This window comes from Balaenoptera ricei, chromosome 2, assembly GCF_028023285.1.
Source record: "Balaenoptera ricei isolate mBalRic1 chromosome 2, mBalRic1.hap2, whole genome shotgun sequence".
In the NCBI taxonomy this organism is placed as follows: Eukaryota; Metazoa; Chordata; class Mammalia; order Artiodactyla; family Balaenopteridae; genus Balaenoptera; species Balaenoptera ricei.
This window is the reverse complement of record NC_082640.1, coordinates 2,742,409-2,764,517: the sequence shown is the minus strand read 5'-3', so window position 1 is coordinate 2,764,517 and position 22,109 is coordinate 2,742,409. Positions and strand designations below refer to the sequence as shown.

The window sequence follows — 22,109 nt, the reverse complement described above, 5'->3', positions numbered from 1 at the left end:
GCTATTAAATTTTAGAACTCAAAATGTGAAAACAGGCAAGATAGACATCTTTGTCCATGTACTTTTTTTTTTTTTTAGCTTAAAACTTCATGATTGTCTTGTCTTGCTTTTCCCTTCGAAGGTTTTCTTTCCTCATTTAGAGAAGGACATAATACATAGTATAGTAAGCACTGTGTCATTTTTCAGGTTTTCCTAGGTTTAGCTGATGATATTTAGGATTGACTGGGAGAGTAAGGGAGTTGGGGCATAATATGAATAGAAGCCCTACCCAATCTATCTTTTACTCTTTCAAATATAGATCTCATGAACGTGATGCAGAAAGATGAGGAAGGGGAGGGAGGGAATGAAAGAGAGAGAAGGAGAAAAGAAGAAGGGGGGGAGGGGAGGGGAAGGGGGAGGGGGAGGAGGAGGAGGGGGAGGAGGGGGAGGAGGAGAAGGAGAAGAAGGAGAAGAAGAAGAGGCAGAAGAAGGAGAAGGGGAAGGAGAAGAAGAAGGGGAGGGGGAGGAGGAGGGGAGGAGAAGGTAGTGAAACAGTTGGGAAGAAAGGAGGGTCTTAGGGATGGACAGAGACTCGGTAGGACACAGCTAGAAACTGTGCAAAGGGTTAAGCTGCAAGAATGTTTTCAGGTTACCATACTGCTACTGATGGGTTTGCCTCTGTACACCTGAGAAATCACAGTGCAAATCTCACTAAGTGTTTCTGACACAGGAGGTGATACACGAGAGAGAACTAACACGTGTGGCTAGGATTAGTGCAGATCTAAGGGTACAATTCTTCTACAAGTGGAGAGCTTCACAGATAGAAAATACTGTGATCTGACTTTTAAGTTTTTATCTTATTCACCTCTAGTGAAACTACATCACAGGAAGAAATCACAGAATCATGTGTTAAGAGAAATAAGGTACAGTGACAAATCAGCACTTCTCAGTTTTCAAAAATGCTATCACCATTTCGAATCCTGTGCACTGTTAAGGAAATTTAGCTCTGCCATCTCTTTAAGTGATTTCCATCCATCATCAGTGCCCAGAGCCTCACGTGGCCTGAACAAAACATGGGAAAAGATCTCAACTAGGTTTGGACCTCAAAGTGACTATAATCTGACCTTGTCACCCTTTCCCAGCAACTAAGATGAAAGGAAGGGAACAAGGAAAATCTTATTCTGATACAGCCCTGAGGCATGTGAGGAAGAAGAAAACGTGGGTTGAAGCCTGACAAGAGACAAATAGTCCATTTAGACAGAACTTGTGTGCTGTTTAAATGTTCTGTTTCCCTCTCTGAGCCCCTGCGTTGTTGAATATTTATACCAGGACTGCTAGAGGAAAGGATCTCCAGGAACACTGAGGAGCTAGTGCCCCATCACTGGTACGTAAAACATTTATCTGGGAAAATTGTCCAGAAGTAAAAATACAGGATTTTTAGGCCATTTTAATTTTGAAGTGATAAGACATAGATTGCCTTTGGTAAATGTTATTTTTCTTTAAACTTAAAAATATATGGAGAGATAGTCCATGTTCATGGATGGGGAGATGCAATCTTGTCAAGATGTCAGTTCTTTCCAACTTGATTTATAGATTTGGTGCGATTCTAATCAAAATCCCAGCAAGTTATTTTGTGGATATTGATGAACAGACAAGTTTATATGGAGGAGCAAAAGACCCAGATTAGCCAACACAATATTGAAGGGGAAGAAAAAAGTCAGAAGACTGACACTCCCCAACTTCAAGACCTACTGTAAAGCTACTACAAAAGTACCATTACTACCAAGACAGTGTGGTACTAGTGAAAAAACACACAAATAGATCAATAGAACAGAGTAGAGAGCCCAGAAATATACCCACACAAATATGCTCAACTAATCTTTGAAAGAAGCAAAGGTAATACAGTGGAGAAAAGACAGTCTTTTCATAGTCTTTTCAACAAATGACTGCACATCCACATGCAAAAAAAAAAAAAAAAAGAATCTAGATGCAGGTTTTGTACCCTTCACAAAAATTAACTCAAAATGGCTCACAGACCTAAATGTAAAATGCAAAACTATAAAATTTGTAGATCACATAGAAAAAAATCTAGATGACCCTGGGTTCAGTGATGACTTTTTAGATACAACACTAAATGCATGATCCATGAAAGAAACAGCTAATAAGCTGGACTTCATTGAAATTAAAAACTTTTGCTCTGTGAAAGACACTGTCAAGGGAATGAGAAGACAAGCCACACACTGGGAGAAAATATTTGCCTAAGACATACCTGATAAAGAACTGCTATCCAAAATATACAAAGAACTCTCAAAACTCAACAAGAAGAAAACAACCAATTTAAAAATGGGCAAATGATCTGAACAGACACTTCACCAAAGAAGATATACAGATGAAAAGATGTTCAACATCCTATGTCATCAGGAAAATGCTAATTAAAACAACAAGATACTTGTATACACCTATTAGAATGGCCAAAATCCAAACCACTGACACCACCCAATGCTGGCGAGGATGTGGAGCAACAGGAACTCTCATCCATTGCTGGTGGGAATGCAAAACGGTGCAGCCACTTGGGAAGACAGTTTAGCAGTTTCTTACACAACTAAACATACTCTTACCATAAGATCCAGCAATCATACTCTTTGGTATCCAAATGAGTTGAAAACTTATGTCCATACAAAAACCTGCAATGGATGTTTAGAGCAGTTTAATTCACAATTGCCAAAACTTGGAAGCAACCAAGATGACCTTCAGTAAGCAAATGGATAAATAAACTGGTCCATCCAGACAAGGACTATTATTTAGTGGTAAAAAGAAGTGAGTTATCAAGCCATGAAAATACATGGGGGAACCTTAAATGCATATTACTAAGTGAAAGAAGCCAATCTGAAAAGGCTATATGTTGTACGATTCTAACAATATGACATTCTGGAAAAGACCAAAACTATGGAGACAGTAAAAATATTAGTGGTTGCCAAGGGAAGGAGGAGGGGGGGAAGAGGTAGGGATGAAGAGGCAGAGCACAGAGGGTTTTTGTTTTCTGTTTGTTTGGTTTTTTTTTTTTTTGGCCGTGCTCCACAGCACATGGGATCTTAGTTCCTCAACCAAGGATCGAACCTGCACCCCCTGCAGTGGAAGCGTGGAGTCTCGACCACTGGACCGCCAGGGAAGTCCCCACAGAGGGTTTTTAGGGCAGTGAAACTACTCTGTATGATGTTACAATGATGGATACACGTCATTATACATTTGTCAAAATCCAGAGAATGTACGACACCAAGAGTGAACCCAAATATAAATTATGGACACTGAGGGATAACAACTTGTCAATTGTAATAAACATGCCATCCGGTGGGGTATGCTGATAATGGGGGAGGCTGTGTGTGTGTGGGGGGGGGGTTAGGGTAAGTCTCTGCACTTCCTGTGCAATTTTGCTGTGACCCTAAAACTGCCCTAAAAAGTAAAGTCTATAAAAAAAGTATACTATATATATATACACACATGACGTGTATTATATAATATACATAATTTATATTTAAAGACTTCAGTAATATATCATTTCTTCTAAAGTTTAACATTGACTTATTTCGAAGAAAACAGGCATTTCCCCCCGTAGTGATGCAACAGCAGGTTCGCTCCAGACCTCAGCCTCTTTTCTGGGGTGGACACCGGCTGGCTATGCAGGCTGGGCTCCCACAGACCCGCATTCCTAGCTTCAGAGGAAAGGCGCCAAGAAGAGTGAGGGAAAGGCCGCCTTCGGGAGAAGAAACGGGCAGCTTCCACTTGTGAAGATGCCAGATGAAGCCGGGAGGACCCACCGGACCCTTCCTCTGGCTGAAACCCTGTGCCTCTCCCTCAAAGACCTGCTTTGTCACCACGAGTCCTAAAGGGACAGAACAGTCATGAGACTTCTAGCTGGAGGCGACCTGAGAGGCGTGGTCCCAGGGCTGATGAGGAGACAGAAGCCCCAAGAGGGGAATGACCGGCCAGGTCCCACAGACGGAGGGCAACTAGCACCTGGGGCTCGTGGCAAAGGGGATGCAGCCACTGTTTCTAGCTACTCTGACCCCACGGACATTCCAAGGGGAATAACGAACAATCACTGGTATGTTTAGCTTTAAACATCATCACGTATTATGTACCGACGTATCATATCAGCCCAGGCTAGGTCTCCCTTCTGCGGTGGGGCTCAGACGGGGTGCAGTGGAGGTGGAGAGTGGGGAAGGAGGGCTGTGGTTGCCATGCCAACAGCACCGTGGCAGCCAGCTCCCATCAGGACCGCCTCTTCCACCCTGTCTCTTCCACGCCCCGAAGTGCCTGGGCCACCTCCTCCTACTTTACCAAGATAACCCCGGGGTCCTTCTTGGGCTCCTGACTCAATTTAGGATATAAACCTTGGAGATTAAAATGGGGAACTTTCCTCTTCAACCAGTTACGTGACTATGAGATGAATTAATACCATAGGTCTCCCTAGGGGTCTGAGCAAAAGTTGAGATGTGGGTGACTGACCCTAAATATATGAAGTAGCGATTACATTTGCACGCGCGCGCGTGCGCGCACACACACACACACACACACACACACACACAGATGCAGCAAAGGAGTTACTTCCCCAAATGAAACAAGTTTCTCCCTGCTGCTCAGAAATTGCAATGAGGCTTAATACGTGTAGGCAATTCCTCACCTGATTAATAGATACAAAAGACAGGTATTTATGGGCAGCAGGTATAGCAGGAGAATAAGTAGAAGCATATACAGGTTCCTATAGAGCAAAGCAAGAGGATTAGAGGTGAAAAGAGAAGATTTATCACAGCGGGGTGGGGAAGGGGGAGGGACAAAAACACGGATTTCTCTCACAGAAAGTTAATCTACTCATTGCAATTTCAATTCTCTTCCCAAAAGAGTCCGTCCTACTTGTTTATTTTTTTAGAATGCTAACAGAAATCCCCACACAAGCACAGTAAATATACCCAAGTCAGCTCTGTGCAGTAATTGAGTTACCGGCAAGATTACTGCAATTTACAGAAGATATTCCGTGACCTACAGGGGAACCCTGACTTTCGTGGACCGTTTGAACATCGAATATAAACTATCTTCTTTAACGTCTTTCAAGTTTTTTCATTCTACGGTTGAAACAAAATTTCAGGAAACAGGATAGCGCTCCACTCTGGATCAAGGTGGCATCTTGCCTCGGGATAAGAAAACCAAACAGAGAGGGGCACCAAGGGGAAGCGTCGGGGATGAGAGTTCCACGTGGCGAGGAGATCTACGTGAGAGTCAGGCTTACCCAAAGCAGATTAGAAATGGCATTATCATCTGTAACTCCTCCTTCTTCCTACAGGTTAAAACAAACAGGAGACATTGCAGAGTGCTGGAAGGGTAGGATCGGGTTATGGTGTCACAATCATTTTCAAGAACTCTGTGCTGGGTGCCAGGAGAAGCATGCACATGCCCACACGATCGGGTGGCACAAACACCGAGTGAACCCATCACTCGCCAGCGGGATAATAATCTTTAATTGGAGGTCATACCAACAGCCTTCCTTGCCCTCTTACCCTCAACTGACCTCATGCTCTTGAACTGTGATTTTGAATTTCAATGACAGAGCCAATCAGAACACGAATGTGGCAGACTGACCTTCCTAGAATTTTCAAGGACTTGTTCTGGGGACATCACAGACCTTAGCTTGATTCACTGACTTGACACGCTGATGGCAGCACAGCCAGATATCAAATCCTGATCTGTGACTCAGATGTGGACTCGGGCTTGTAACCACAAACTCTATACAGGGTTTTTATTTCCTGGAAAAAGTCTGAAACATTGATGATTATCTTGACCAAAGGGCACAGGAGTCACTGTCTCTGCCTTAAATACTGAAGATGCCAAAATGGGGTTGGAATTTTAAATAATGATTTGGTGAAAATACATAACTGCAATTTAGTTGACACAAAGAGACTCCGGCCAAATCCCTTTTTTTTCAAACTTGGCTTCATTTCATTTCTCTCACTCTCGGGATGGGATGCGTCACTCTGAAGGAAACTCTCCACATACCATATGCTCCAGTGGACGCATTCCCTGCACTACGAGCCCGGCCGTACCTACAAACCAACGGGCTTTGCCATCTTTAGAACTAATTCTATACACGACAAGGGCAAAAGTGTGTAAGTCAGGTTAGCAATGCCCTAAACCACGAACAGGAGGAAGGGAAGAGGGATGGCAAGAGAGAGAAAGAACCCAAGCTGTTTGTCGTAGGAAACGACAGGGTCCGCGAAGTAAATGATCAGCCCTGTTAAGCTCCAAATCATCAATCCTGATTCTGGGGGATAAATTTGGAAAGCAAGGACCTGATGTTAAGTGACATCAGCTCTTGAGGCATGACTGATCTTTTAGAAGGGAAAGGAAAACTCTAACTAACCTAAAATCTAACCTCAAATCTATTCATGGACCAAAAGAGTATTTTCTTCCATATAGGACCCCCAGTGAGACGCGGGTTAGAGCACCAAAAATTTGTTTTGTTTTGGGACAAACCCTTTGACAGAAACAAAAACTGTTTTAGATTTTCAAGGCACCTTTACATCATTTTTTTTAATGTGGCTGCATGACAATCTCTAATTACTCGTGTGGCTCGCATTATATTTACTGGACGGCGTGGAGTTTCACAGGGGAAGTGATTTATAGAGAGGCCGGTCTCCATGTCCGTCCTGCTTCCTCTGTTTCTCCACAGGCTGTAACTCGTGGGACCCTGCTCACTGCACACAAAAGCTCGAGGAGGCCAAACGGTAAAATGTTTCGTAACCACGAATATGTGCGTTTGATGAACTCAGAAACTGTGCAGGAAGTGATGACCTGACTGTAAATCTAGTCCCTTGTCCCTTGGTGCAAAAGATGGAAGGTTCCAGAGCTTGTGCCCCTAGCAAGTCTAGCTCCAGCCCAGGCAGCAAGCTCCCATCTGCATGGAGCACGTGTCATGAATGTCCTTCCTCCTCCAGAGAAGCGTCTGGACACCCAGCAAGCCCTGGCCATGTCTCAAGCACCTCCCCCCGCCACCAGCTACCCGAGGGACTGTCTTAAGGCAGATCAGGTTCAAGGCAGCTCTGCTGCTTCATCTGAGCTGGCGAAGGCGTGGCTGAAAATACACAGCCCGCCCTTGGGAAGACATGAAGCCAAGGGCTTATCAGAGGCCATGGGAAAACCACCTGACCTCAACAGAACTTGTGATTTCCCAATGCTTGCTAGAAAAACTGAAAATAGATGGGCTTATTTTAACTTCAAAGAGCTTATTGTCTTGGGCCGAAGTGAACTAGGTCTCGGAGCAGGAGAGCGACGGTGAGTTCACTGCTGGTGCAGAACCCGCCGCGTCCGTGAGCCCAAGACACCACTTCCCACTCAAGCCAGGGCTGCCGCGGACTGGGTTTTCCACCCCAGGGGCAACCGCGGTCCCCGTCTCCCATCTCTTGCCTCCTAAGAACCTCTGCCTAGTGTTAAGGCCGTTCTGTTCTCACCCGCCACTCCCAGCCTTCTGGGCTACCCAGCCTCGGATGATCTCTGTCTCCAAAGTGGGTAGAGCGCTGCAATCGAGTCCACTACTCACGAGGGCTCTGCCTGGCTTTGTGCTTTGTAGCTTTACTTTTCACGGTGCCGTGCGGGACCTGCTAGGGAAGGTTTCTTTGCATCTTTCGACATGACCAAGAGTGAAGCGCTAAAGTTATGTGTGAACCGATGATTTCAAATCAAGCTTTTAAATAAAGTTTGTGGGCAATGGGGATCAATGATTTGAGGGGCAGAGTTTTCTTTCACTTCCGGATCTCATTCTGGAAGTCCAGATTTCCTACACAGGTGCTTGAATATCCAATTAGATCTGAGAACTTTACAAACGGCTGAGCTTTAAATGTCTTTAGTCATTATCTTTAATGTCATATGTCTGTCTCAAAAAAGAGAATTCAAATTGCTGTTTCAATTTAACCTATGAAAACACAGAAGTGCTACAGGAAACAGTGTCAGAACTCTCCCCTCACAGCCCTGTGGACACACCTCCTTTTAATGTAAGTTTCTGAACGCCTGAAGGTCACGTTCATCATTTCTTTCTTCCACGGATGCTTATTAAATTGTTTTAGATTGGAAGGGGTCCAGGCGATCATCTGGTTGTAAGTATTTTGTTTGAAGACTTTTGATCCTAGAAGTTGGCCAGTGGGTGTGCTACGGCATCTACTTTGCCCCCAGCCAGCAGTGCATTGGCAATCACAGGGCCATGCAGGGGGCAAGTCACCGTCCGCTTTGAAAGTGTGCACTGACTGGTCAAAGCTGGTCATCATTACTGGTAATTTGACAACTACATTTGCCTATGAAGAAATGCTTGCCCGTATCAACAACAGTGTATTACTTAATTTTCTCGAAACTTGTACCATACTTTGCTGTACCTTCTCAATAAAAGGCTTACCTGCTCATCATGAAACATGTCTTCAATTATGAAATAAGTCCTCACCGACCACAATTTTGTCCTTCTCTTGTATACTCCTGTTTTAAACCTCGGCATAGGACATTCAAGCCCATATTGTATATGCAACTTACGAACGGTTAGCGGTCAATGACAGTTTTTCTTTCTAAAGACTTTAATAACATTGTAAAGTCAGACTTCATTTAAGAAGGTCTGAAACCAAAGTAAAAGTGCACACTTCCAAATTTAGGAACTTGCTTGCTGATGCATTAGGTACGTGGTGCTGTTCCCAGTTCTAGAACATCTCAAGACTTTACCTGGTGATCAACTGAAGCCGCTGTGGGACAAACTTCAAGTGTGGACCCTCGTGGCAAGAGAGTGCTATGCTTCCCAGGGTAGTAACCAGTTAAGTTATGCATGCTCGCCTGGTGGATGCACGTCCAAGCGTGGTTTAGTTAGAATGCTTTTCCCGCGCACAGACAATGTTACCTTCTTCTTGAGTGACTGTCCCGTTTCTTGGATGTGCAGGCTGCTGGTGACGGCCGCTTTGCCATACTCCTGCTTTCTGTTAAGTCTGTTTCTCCAGTCTTCCTCACCACTTTTCTTCAACAGTGCTAATCTAAGGGGAAGACACACCGACCAATAAGAGTTCAGCACCAACCCTTCCTGGTAACAGAACCACAGTTTAAGTCATCCAGAAGTCTTTGCCCAAGAAATGACCACAGCTGCCTAATTTGAATCATTTTGAATGTCACTTATTCTGAAGAAAGTCTGTCTGGAAAAATAGTATAGATTACTATATTATGTAGATTATTATATTTTCTAAGATGGTCCCAACAGTCTTAAAATCGGATTGAAATGCAAAGCTGAAAACTGACTTTCCCAGATAAAAGATGCAACATCATTCTACCAAAGGAATATCTCTGTTTTTTCCTTGCCTTTGGGCTGAGAGCAGGAAGGAAAATAAAAGTAAACGTCCCCAGAGAAAAATGTCTTCTAGTGATCCCTTCTGGTCACTTGATGAATTAACATTTAATGACTAAAGCTGGATAGCAGAAACGGGTTTAAAAATTTAAAGCTATTGACAATCTCTGAATATCACATGTTTTAATTACAGGTAAAAGATGATGTTAAGATGTCCTGTATTCTAAGTCCTGTTCTTTTCTTCCAAATGAACTTGGTCTTTCCAATCTGCCTTCTTAATACAGAAACTTCTCTATAAACCCATTTTAAAAATTATCATTTCAACTTTCCTCAGGGGAAAGCTATATACAAAAACAGAATCTAATTAACTGAGGTTTTTACCTAACCTACTTTAGTTCAACTATGGTGTGACTTGATAAAAAGCTGCTTGGATGTTAAAATCTACGAAAGGTTATTCTCATGAACATGAGGCTGTTTCAGTCTTGGGCATTTAAGTTGGACAAACACAGGAGAGATAAAAGGCACAAAAGTGGTGATCGTTAAACTCATTTGAGCTGATGCTCAAACAATTTAAGGATTAGGGAAAAAAATGATTGGACTCCTTTCCCTCATGGTGAGTCTGCTGGGCTAGGTCTTCTAAACATTCATTAATGCATGTCCATAAAGAGCGTATTTTTAAGCAACACATCAGCGCTCATTTGGCTGTTGACTCCTGTCAAGTAACCTGGTCTCCCTTCCTTACTGGTCACAGTGGGAACTGAAGTAGATGGCTTCCAAGGGCCCTTCTACCGAGTGTCCTGACTCCAATAATATTTGAATTGGAGATGGGATGAAATATACCATACTCCACGGTAAAAGTTTAGTTAAGCAAATAAGAAAACAGATTTTGCGGTAAATATGAATCCATGTACATCTACAAATTCGTACAGAATTATACTGTATACTTGTATTCGCTCAGTCAAATAATGGAAAGCAAGCTATAAAGAACTCCCCAAGGAGTTCAAGGGGGGCAAAGGCTTCAAACTCTGGACCTATCCCCTTTCCCGACCTCTTCCTTTTCCTTCCCTTCCCCCTTCTGCTATGTGACAGCAGGTAAGACCCAACATTCACTCCACAAAGCTGGTATAATGCCGCCTCATTTACCTGTGATATTGTGATTTATAATAAATATATACTTGGTCTTTGTCCCCTTTCCTGGCACAGAGCTCCTACAACTTCTGGAACTTCCTGAATGATGAGAGTGGTAATGGTGTCTTATGTGGATGAGGTGACTTTTGGAAGCATCTAAGTGGGGGCTTGTTGCCAGGAGGACCAACCCTGGGATTAGAGGGTTGGAACTTTCAGTCCCCCCCCCCTTGACCTCCAGGGAGGAGAAAGGGGCTGGAGATTAATTACATCATTGGCCATTGGCGATTCAACTCAATCAGGCCTATGTAATGAAGCCTCCACAAAAAAGCCAAAAGGACAGGGTTCCGAGAGTTCTTGGGTTGGCGGATGGATGGAGGTTTTGGGAGGTTGGTGCACCTGGTGAGGGCATGAAACTCCACACCATCTCCTTACACCCCGCCTGTGCATCTCTTCTATCTGCCTGTGCCTTAGTTACCTTCTTTGATAATAAACTTCTAGTTTGTAAGTCTAGTAAATAAATATATTTCTCTGAGTTCTGTGAGCCACTCTAGCAAAGTAATTGAGTCCAAGGAGAAGGTTGTTGGAACCTCCAGTCTGTAGCCGGTTGGTAGGTCAGAAGCACAGGTGACGGCCTGGACTTGCCACTGGTGTGTGCAGAAAGGGGGAGGGGCGGTCCTGTGGGACAGGGCGCTTACCCTGTGGGGTCTGATGCTGTCTCCAGGTAGATAACATCAGAACTGGGTGGAACTGTAGGACACCCAGCTGGTGTCAGACACTGGCTTGATGGTGAGGGAAAAAATCCACACTGGAAACTAGAGTCAGAATCTTATATCTAAGACCCTACTTGCTCTCATTTAGGCCCAAATTCTATGATCTATGACGCTTGGCAATACTCTGCATTCTACAAGGGCTAGTTCATGTACTTGAAAACAGATTCTAATTTCCTTTAAGGGTTTCCATCTGAATGTCAGACTATATAAGGACTAAGATTTTATCTTTCCTCCAATTATTCTGAGTGAGTCAGTTTTATTCTAACAGGAAAAAATAATCAAATAAAATCAAATCATGAAAAGAAACCATGAGTATTTGCATGCTGCAGTAGAGCTTTCAAAGCGTCTATAAAGGAGACTTCCAAAAGTTAAGCATGCCAGTACCACCCAAATGAAGATGTATTTCCAATTCATCATCTTGTGAACACGGACATTCATCTCACTGATACTCTCCTTACGGCTCAGAACCAGCTCCTACTTCACCCTTGACCCAGACCAGTAGTTATTCATCTTGGCTACCTCACCTTTGTCATCAGATTAGAGTCCAAGTGATTTCAGAGAAATTAAAAAAATCAAAGGCAGTCTCAGAAGTTGCGTTTATTAAAAAGAATGCACTATGGTCTTTAAGGGCATTCTCAAAAATAAGGTCCCAAATGTCTGAAGCCATGCCAACATCATCTAGAGAATCATGTGGTTACCCCGGCGGCTGCACGGAGGAATGGAAGACTGATTTAGAAAAAGGCGAAGTGCGGATCTGTAATCACTCTGCAGCCCACCGCGTGCTCTGCTGATGTGTTCGGCAACCTCTAAGACACTGGATGTTGTTGTTCTGAATGAGACATGGGTGCACACACAGGCCGAGGATGTCACTGACCCAGGTCACCCTGCATGTCACTGGGGCAGGGAGCTCTGGTTCCAGCCCCGGCACATCCTGGCTTGTTTCGCTAGTTGTGTGTAAGCTGACCAGGCACGTTTTCGCTCTCATGTGTTAGGAAGTGCACTGTAATTCTGGCTTTTTTATATACTTCCCCCCTCCCCTGGGATAGCCTTCAAAGAATTCCTCCCTTCCAAGAGCCTGAAATCTTGCTATTAGATATGCTGGCAGGGTCATCCTCAGGAACTTCCAAAGACTACAGAGTAACCAAAATAATATGGAAGAAGCTGTGCTTCAGTTGAGCCCACGTGGTATTAGGCCCAGCCGGAGCCTGCAGAGTGCAAGTGACGGAGAACAAGTAACACGCACTGAAACATACATGTATTATTCCTGTCCCCTTAGATTTCCGACTTGGTGTTGAACAAGCTGAGGAGGGCGGGAGACCTTTCCAAATGCCTTCTCTCTTGCCATCTCGTGACGCTCCTGAGTCCCCGCAGACCACCGTGCACTGCAGAGGGCTGGGGTGGGTCGGGGGCAAGCGTCTGGTCCTGCACATGCTATAAATTACTGCCTGTGCAACTCAAACAGCTGTCAGCGATTTTAACGTCCGCCAAGTCCAAGCGCTATTATTTGCAGGGCTGGGATGCTGAGAGCCTGGGCATCTGCTGAGTCCGAGGCTGAGAACCCGTGAGTTACTCACCCCAAGGCCTGGCCGGGGCCACCGTGATGGGTGCCTGCCAGGCCACTGGGGAACCGGCTCTCCCTCCAGCCACAGCCCATGCTTGCCCAGCAGGGAACACCGGCCCGAGGCGGGCTGTTTCCGCGGCACTGGTCTGAGAGCCCGGCTCGACTGCAACAAGTTCTGCAGGCTCACGGCAGACAGGGCTGGGTCAGATCCGGGCCCGGCACACCGAGTGCCTCTAAGATGCAGTACTTTTCTTTCCTCCCTCCTTTAAAAATGCGCCTTATTTCAGAGAATCGCAGACACCACACAGATAAGGCTGAACAGCACGGGTTAGTCCTTACATCAGATCTTGGCCTTGGCTGGCTTATAGGCTGGAGGAGTGAACTAATATGTCTTTTAAATGCGGGCAAATCAAAGATCAGAAAAGGAGGCAGCAAAGGAAAGACACCTTTGTCCGTAATGCCAACATAAATCCGGGGCCCTCCAGTGGCTGAAACCTCCGGGCCGCAAGGTAAGAACCTCGAGTCCGGCTGGGTGGAAGGTGGGGCTCGCGGGGAACACAGGGGGACCCCGGCCAGGCCCTATAAGGCAGGAGTCTGCAGGCTCAGCCAGAGGCATGGGCGGCCTCTTCAACATTCCTGGGAGTTCAATACATCCTTACTCTCCATCAATTTCCCAGTGGAAGGACGGCTCTTTCGCCTTTTTTAGTCATCTTCTCCCCCCCGAAAATGAAAACACAGAGCAGTTGTTTCAGTAACGGTGGAAAAAAGATTTCTAAAAGCCTAATACACTTCTAAAGAGGTATCAAGGGTTTTATCCCTAAATAACACAAAATAGATTCGATTTCCCACGGTTTTCAAAGACGTGCCCCATCAGGGACAATTTAAACCCAAACCACGTAGGCAGTTGTGAAGCAGTGATCTTATCAATCCAATGGGAAAAGCAGGATATACCCTAAACTTTATGCTAGTTATGATGCAAACCTGACGTTCGAGATGTCAGAAAAGATGAAGAAAGAACAGGACCTATTAGATATGTTTCCCCGACCGTCAAACATGTTCTAAAAGAGGAATGTGTGGAGGGTTTCCTCTAATTTCTCAGTTGCTACCCTTCCGGAAGTCTTAGTTTACATCTACGAAATGGGGAGAGAATTGCCTCCTTCGAAGGGCTGTCTTCAGCCCTCAATAAGGTCACACAGGGGGAATGCCTTGGGCAGCCTGGGACCCTCGGCGGTCCTCGGTACGGAGGACTTAAGATTCTCAAGTCCTGAGCGGGAAAGAGACAGATGCTCAAGATCAAGGAAGGCAGAACCGCTTCCTCAGGCTGCAGCTGCTTAGAAGAACTGATGACGGAAATTGACAAAGTCCGGTCTCCACTTCTGGAGAGTCTGGAATATGAAAGTGAAATGTGAAACAAGTGATGCCAAGAACACGTGAGTTGAGAACATTAGTACAGCAGGAGGGAGTGCTCTTCCCAGCACTGCTGTCCTGTGAGAACTGCTGCCCTCTAACCGACGTCCCCCCGTGAGAACACATGTTAGCTGCCGAAACGCTGACCTCAACACACAGCAGCCTTGCCACGTGTACTGAGGGGAAGAGTTGACGACCAGCCCCCGGGGGTGGTCCTATTGGCCACGTGGCCCCAGAGGCCACTGGAATTCAACCTCTCCTTCCGCGAAATGAGGCGGTCAGAGGAATTAGAATAAGGTTTAAAAGTTCTGTTTTATATGTCATCTCAAAAAAGGGAAGCCCAAATGAATATAAGAAGAGCATTCTTATTTTTAATGGTCAAGCTTCATTACTTTATTTTAACAGAAGGGAGTAATAGAGACCCCCGCCCTTGGGGAAAAGCTATCGCATATGGACCGTAAAGATATATAGCTTTAGCAAAGTGCAAATAAAAGTACCATCAACATAAGGGGTGGGGGTGGGGGGGAAGATCTCTGGCAATATATTTTGTTTTGGCATAATTTATTACAAACATAAATGCTAAATAAAGTGTCCCTCCTCCTTTTTTAAATGTACAGTTTGACAATTAAACTGAATAGCTGAAAATTTAAGAAGCATTCTCATGATCATGCTTCTGGACAGACTGGGACCGGGAGCCCCTTGGATCTGTGAGAAGCGCTATCTCCCACCAGCCAGGAGGTCTGTGTGCACACAGTCGGCTTTGAACATCCTTCCAGGCAGCTCACAGCAACCTTACAGCCATCTTCCATCTCCTCAGACATCTACGAAGCCCGAGTTAGGGAGGTGCACCTTTACAGCATCTCGCGTTTTTAAAAAATTAGAATTTTACAGTAGGATTAAAACTGTTTTCAGAAAGAGAGAAACTAAAATTCACTAAAAACAGGCAAGTGAACCAAGAAAGACTGCACAGCAGATTGGACATCTGATGAAGTTTTTTTGTCTAACAGACAGAATATACCCCAAGATGGGGAATCTCTTTAAAAGCCTTTGAGAGAAGGGGTATATTATTATCTTCTACTGGAATTTTACCCCAAGAATGTTTTCTGATGGGTAAAACATCAGAACTTGTGTATAAGTGATACTTATCATTATTTCCCTTAAATGGTACCTCTTCCTTCTCACCTAACCAGTTATCAATAGTTGGGTCTCTGGAGGGTGTGGAGAAAAGGGAACCGTCCTACACTGTTGGTGGGAATGTAAATTGCTGCAACCACTATGAAGAACAGCATGGAGGTCCCTCAAAAAACTAAAAATAGAGTTACCATATGATCCAGCAATCCCACTCCTGGGCATATATCCAGAGAAAACTATAATTCGAAAAGATACACGCACCCCTATGTTCACAGCAGCACTATTCACAATAGTCAAGACATGGAAACAACCTAAATGTCCATCGACAGATGAATGGATAAAGAAGATGTGGTACATATACACAGTGGAATATTACTCAGCCATGAAAAAGAATGAAATAACGCCATTTGCAGCAACATGGATGCAGCTAGACATTATCATACTAAGTGAAGTAGGTCAGACAGAGAAAGACAAATATTATATGATATCACTTATATGTGGAACCTAAAAAATAATACAAATGAGCTTACTTACAAAACAGAAACAGACTCATAGAAAACAAACTTATGGTTATCAAAGGGGAAAAGTGGAGGGAAGGATAAATTAGAAGTATGGGATTAACATATATACACTACTATATATAAGATAAACAAACCCTACTGTATAGCACAGGGAACTATATTCTACATCTTATAATAACCTATAATGGAAAAGAATCTGAAAAAAATATACATGTAACTGAATCACTTTGCTGTACACCTAAAACTAACACAATACTGTAAATCAACTATACTTCAATTAAAAAAAAAAAGTTAGGTATCTGGGACCAAACCCTCTTTGAGCCAGTTTCTGTGGAGAGGACTTCATGCCAGAATAGGCCAAATTGCTTCCCTGATTCAAGCATCACTCCTTTTATTTAGCTCACTCCTTTGGCCCCAACACTCATGCCTCCTCAGTCTCATAGGTATTCTGTATTTTGAATTTTAAATAATTAAAGGCTAAAGAAAATAAGCTTTAACAGTCTCATTAATCTGTTGGTTGAAAAAGTCTCCATCTATTTAATACCTTATGAATATTATTCAAAAGTTTGACTTGAAAAACCGAAGGAAGAGTTTTCACTGTGGTTTGATACATCGTCTTAAGTAGCTGGAAATGTACTTAGAAAAAATCAGAGTGGCCAGTGCCGCTCAGAGCAGGAAAACTCCTGAACAGTGGAAGTGCTAAGGAGGGATCCGGGTGGGCGGAACCATACTTCTGCCAATCAAATTGGGAAATTCACGAGAACATTCCACACCCAGTCTTCCTGTCACTCACATCCTCTGCTAAAGGCTGACACAGAAAATACAACCCCAAATATTTCACTCCGATTCTCTGTATCTGTCCTCTTTATCTCCTCTGAACCCTCCATCACTCTTTGAATGAAATGAGCTTTCAGTGTTATTTAATCCTCAAATGTAGTCTTTCATAGCTATGACCTGATAGGAAATGTCTAAATGCAGTGCAGAAGACTCACCCATTGTACTTTCTGTGAAATAAACAAAACTTAGATTCTAATCCCGAGGATTTATGTCCTACATGTTAATTTTTATCCGTTCCCTCCACATATAATTTACACTGACAGACAGTCACAAGCAGTGGACACATTCAATTTCAAGCCACGTGTATCCGAAAGGGAAAGAGCCAAGATCTCTGCTCCCGTCACTGGCTGGTCAGAGAACTGAGTATAAAAAAAGAAAACAGAAGCACCCACAAAAGAAGCAGGCAAAAGCCTGTTTCTGTATGTCTCCTCGTCTGAGTCTTGAAGCAGCATCTCCCAGCGCCAGGAAACCAGGCACGGGGGGTAAACGCGGTTTCCTCTCAAATGCCCTGACAGCACAGTCTCTCTGGTAGCTGGATTCATGAGTTTCTCTCTTTGCCCATTCCTCAGATCTTTTTCTAAAAGCAAGTTGTACGAAGCCCTCCCACCAGTAGAGTTCCTTCTCCATCATCAAATCTCCTTACCTTTCTTTAATGGACATGGTTTTGCTGGGAGAGTCGAGGATGCCCTCCGCCGCCGGTGCTTTGATCTCCTCAGCAGCAAACATTGCACACGGACTCCGATAGGGCTTCTCCTGCGGCTGCTCGGAGGGATCTTGCTGCTTCCAGGACACGGGGGGTGCAGTCTGAGCGACCGGTCTCCCGGCAGCTGCGCCCGTCTGCTCAGCAGTGGGATCCCCGAGCTCTGCCGCTGGGAAGCAACAGAGCCCCGTCAGCACTTACTCCCCCTGGGCAAGCATCCTTCGAGCCCTTCACCCCGACCCCGACCCCGGACGGCCCGCACTTGGAGTTCAATCCGTGGGCACATGGCAGGCTGCCCAATCCACTGGGATTTATGCAAATCTGGGGCACGCTCTAGTCCCTGAGAAAACCAAACTTCCCAGTGGGTGACTCCACCCAGAGACTTCTTCTGTGACAACTGGTCTTTTCCTGCGTGCGAGACACAGGAAGTTGGTTTGCACTACACACTGCAGAATGTTTCTACGCCTCCAAAACAATACTCTGACATTTCACATGGGTCATACTCCCAAACCAAAGCCACTATTATAACTGACACACTATCATTTTACGGAAATGCAGAAAGAGAATTACAGTCCCACGCGGCACGGCTTGCTGGTCTGCACAAGAAGGGTCTAGGAAGAGAACCTGAAATCCAGAGACTGGGTTTCCCTATGCTCACCCAGCCCAGGACCTTTGGGGTCATCAATTTCTAAAAGGGGCCAAAAGAGCTAGGGGTTTGCAAGGCTGTCATGTCAGTTAACGTGACAAAAGTCATCAAAAACCCTTCTCAAGATGTGTGAAAGCGCTTCAGGTATTTTTATGGCAGAAACGTTGATGAGGCCACCGAACAAGTCTCGGGTTCAAGAGGAAGAAAAGTCTGGGGAGGGTACAATTCACACTGGACTTTCAATCCACACTTAACACTTAGTTGTCAACTGCCTTCATAATTCAGTTAAAAACCATCCCAAGCACATGCGACCCATCAAGCAGAAGGGAAAGGAGCGGTAAGTGGTTAAGTTACCTTTCAGCGAAAACTTCCTCTGCGTGACCTTCTCCACGTCCACCTTCTCTTCAAAGAGCTGCCTGTCCTTCCACTCCGGGCTCCCCTGTGCGGTGCCTTGTGCAGTGGAAAATTCCTTCGGTTCATCGCCGAACTGAGCCACGGGAGGATGGGCGAGCTCCAGGCTTCCCTTTCTCGGAACAGCATAGATGGGTTCCTTACGGCCATCTCCTTCCCGGACTCTGCTAAGCATGGGGTAGGGTGGCTCTGCTTCCTCGAAGGACCCGTACTTTGTAACACCACCATCTCCACCTGTCAAGACTCCCTTGCTTTCTGTCTCTTCAGATTCTCTCGACACTCCTTTGCTCCCACCGGCCTCTACCGAAGACTGCCAGCCTTGGGATTTCAGGACGCTTCTGACTGGAGAGTCTGAACTTTCTAGCGAAGAAGGAAACTTCTGCTCAGCGGCACCGGAGCTGTCGTCCAGCGGCGGCTTTGTCCGAAGATTCCCTGCGTACATGGGGGTGACGGTAGATGCCGGGGTGGACACAGACGTGTTAACAGTGGGGCAGAAAGGGATGAGCTTGCCACTTTGCACCTGGGAGGACACAGTTCAAAAGGAAAAAGCTGATTTAAAAACACCACCGAGGGACTTCCCTGGCGGTCCGGTGGTTAGGACTCCGCACTCCCGATGCTGGGGGCCCGGGTTCGATCCCTGGTCGGGGAACTAGATCTGCAGCTAACGATCCTGCATGCCGCAACTCAGACCTGGTGCAGCCAAATAAATAAATAAATATTAAAAAATAAAAACAAAAACACCGCCTATGTAAATACTGCTGTATGGATTGACATGGATGGAGACACTACACTTGGGGCAGTTTTCCTGCTTCTCTGGGTGAGAAACCAAACCTAGACGTAGTTGTATAAATGCATCCCGTTAATCAAATCATCTGGGTGAAAAGTAGGTCATGCGCCTTATTTTTCTACCCGAAAGGGACTCAACTCCAGATGATTTCGGCCACGATGCAAACAAGAGAAGAGATACATCCCCGGCATGGCTATCCTCCTTAAGAATGAAGTTATTACCGAGTAACGCCAGGTAACACACTTTACAGGTAGATGCCCTAACTATATCGCTAACCTCAGAGGGACACCGTGTTCCCACATTTTAAGGACCTCCGTGCAAACCGGAGCTGGGTCACAGGCCACCCACCTGTTCCACCTCTCCAAGCGTGACCGGCTGGGTTTGATAGCGAGCATTCATCCTCCTGTGTCTCACGTCTAATCTGTTGCGCGTTGAAATCGCTTTTGAGACCGGCTGGGACAGTTTGTTAAACAAGGCCAACTTCTCCGCTAAGCTCAGGGTGGAGAGGTCAGGCTCTGCTTGCCCAGCAGAATCTTTGCCCTCGTCTGCCTGGTCTCTGGCTAACGCCTTTTGCTGAGCAGACGCCTGCAATCTGAAAGGGGGGAAAAGTGAACCACACACAGGGAGACAAACAGAAGCCCACTGCTAAGGCTGTCTGCTAACTTTCTTCAAAGTGTCACTTCAATTGGAAAAAGGGCTTATTTTTCCCTACCTAGATTTAAAGTTGTGGGCAGCTGGTTAGCTATTAACAAGACAACAGCGTAGGTTGGGGCCCCTCGCGTGGTCAATATCACACAGAGCAGATTTTCAGCTCTGGATTATTTCTAAAAATTGAATTTCCTATTTAAGGAATTAAAGTCGCCTTGGTATACCTTATCTTGGAGAGATGACCTGTATTGTTAGTATCAACAATAAATACGGCTAAAGGGAGTCCGCAGACATTACCTACGGCATATTTAGACATTATCTAAAGGTGTGGTTCAGCAGGTGGTCTTTCCATTTTAAATAATTAGGAAATAACACAGTCATTCTATCGACAGTGTTATCTACAACACAGGGTTTTGATTTTCACTTGCTAAACACAAATAGCTTAATTGTAAAGATTCTCTCCCTCTTTTTAGTCTAGTATTTTCTCTCATAGGTTTCCACCTGTTTCCTGAAAGGTAGTTAAATCTGAAATTCCAGGTAACTTGAAAAGTGAAGGAAATGTCGGGGCTGATAAATCCCTCCAACTTCCAGGTAGAGGAGAAGGCTTCTAGTTACCGGGTCAGTTCATCTTTGAAGGTCTAAGACAATGTACCTTCTGCCACTGGCAAATCTAATTCTAAATCCAGTGAAAAATATATTCTGCCTTGACTCTGATTAACCAGCGCCTCACAAGTTGTCCCAGACAAGAGACCAGTGTCAGTTTTCCAGGGCACAGTGAGGATGGGAGTAAGGGGACCTGAGTCTTGGCATCTTTCCTGAGGTCCAGCGAAGAACTAGGAATGATGGCAACCCGCTTCCCCAAAGAGAGCCCCGCTTCTGGACAATGCCAGCTTTATTTCTGCACTGTCATTTTACTTCTTTTAATTTTAGCTTTAGCCTTTGCATTTGGCCCATAATAGTAAAATAGAGGGGATATTTACATGCCTTAAGGACATCATTTTAAAACACCACAATTTAAAACATAACAGTAAAACATCTAAGTTCAGACACTATAAATTGCTATTGTCCCAATCCCCAAATATAACGGCATTGTCTCTCTATCCATTAGAAACAGGTAGGATTGTTTCTAAACATGTATTTATGTCTAGAAGTGTTTAAAAAAAACTAGGTATTATCAGACTTTCAACATTCAGGTTAACGTCCTATTTTTCTGTTAATCTTTATTAACTGCTAGTGTTTTAGATGAAGAATGAAATTTTTTAGGGATGACCAGGATTATGAAAAACAAACAAAACAAACGGATAAGTGGGTTAGTGGGATCCGAGTTCCAAGACATAATGAAAGCAGGTGGATGAAACGCTGTCATATGCAGGCCGACGTGAAGTCCCCAGTGTGACAAAGCAAAATGCCCCACGTTCCCTGGGACAACTCCTTGTTTGTCAAACAAATGACAGGCATTGAAGATCTGAAGATGCACCTCTGCTCTCAGTGCGACATGCAGCTACTTCTGTCCAGTACCTGGCAGGGTGCCCGGGGCTCTTAGCTACAGTGGGACTAGGATGTCTTGTCATTACAGGGCGGGTGGCCACAGAGCAGGAAGCAGGGGTAGGTTCGCTTTAAAAGCAATTGCCAAAGATGGAACATTCATGAGGAGAGAGAAGAAAAGAAGCATTAAGGAAGGTGTAGTTTTCAATTCAGAAACATTAAATCAAAAAATATTGGAACAAAATCCTTTGCTCATTTCTTTGGGAAAATCACAAAAGAACCTGAAAAGCAATTACAAACTTAGGAAATAAGAGACAGAGGTGACCAAGGTCAGTGGAATAAGAATAGGTTTTCAGAGCTTGGAAAAGATTTAGAATATTTAGAATAAGTGTCCCGGTTTAAAAAAAAAAACTTTAAAGAAAGCTAGTATTAACCAACCACCAGCAAAGCAGTAGGTTATGTCCATGTTTTACAACGTTGTTCTAAGCTATTTTTAAAAAGACTCAGGGGCCTCATATCATCTATAAGCACATCAAAGTACATTCAGCAAGTCTGACAAGGGGATAATTTTTGCTTATATTTACTGTTTTGCTCCCAGGGGTAGTTGCTTCTTATTTTACAATAGCCGCTCAAATCTTAAAAACAAAAACAAAAAACTGATTTGCTAAGAGTTCCCAATGAATACAAGATGTACTCATCCACAAATACACAGAGAAGTGAAGGAAGTTAGGGCAGCTGAGTTA

General features: G+C 44.6%; 1 protein-coding gene across 17 annotated transcripts in view; it reads right to left on the bottom strand.

Moving 5' to 3' along the window:
- SVIL (supervillin) overlaps positions 1 to 22,109 on the bottom strand; it is a 241,499-nt gene that overhangs the window by 41,645 nt on the left and 177,745 nt on the right. For 11 of the 17 annotated variants that reach the window (XM_059909480.1, XM_059909472.1, XM_059909447.1 and 8 more), the window contains 7 exons: positions 21,400 to 21,495; positions 19,582 to 19,825; positions 18,390 to 18,966; positions 17,333 to 17,558; positions 8,900 to 9,029; positions 5,264 to 5,311; positions 4,661 to 4,738 (listed from right to left, as the gene is read on the bottom strand). In XM_059909480.1, coding sequence (XP_059765463.1) covers positions 4,661 to 4,738; positions 5,264 to 5,311; positions 8,900 to 9,029; positions 17,333 to 17,558; positions 18,390 to 18,966; positions 19,582 to 19,825; positions 21,400 to 21,495 — 1,399 coding nt within the window. The remainder of the gene's footprint in view (positions 1 to 4,660; positions 4,739 to 5,263; positions 5,312 to 8,899; positions 9,030 to 17,332; positions 17,559 to 18,389; positions 18,967 to 19,581; positions 19,826 to 21,399; positions 21,496 to 22,109) is intronic. The other 6 variants (XM_059909428.1, XM_059909520.1, XM_059909432.1 and 3 more) reach the window with 4 other exon arrangements.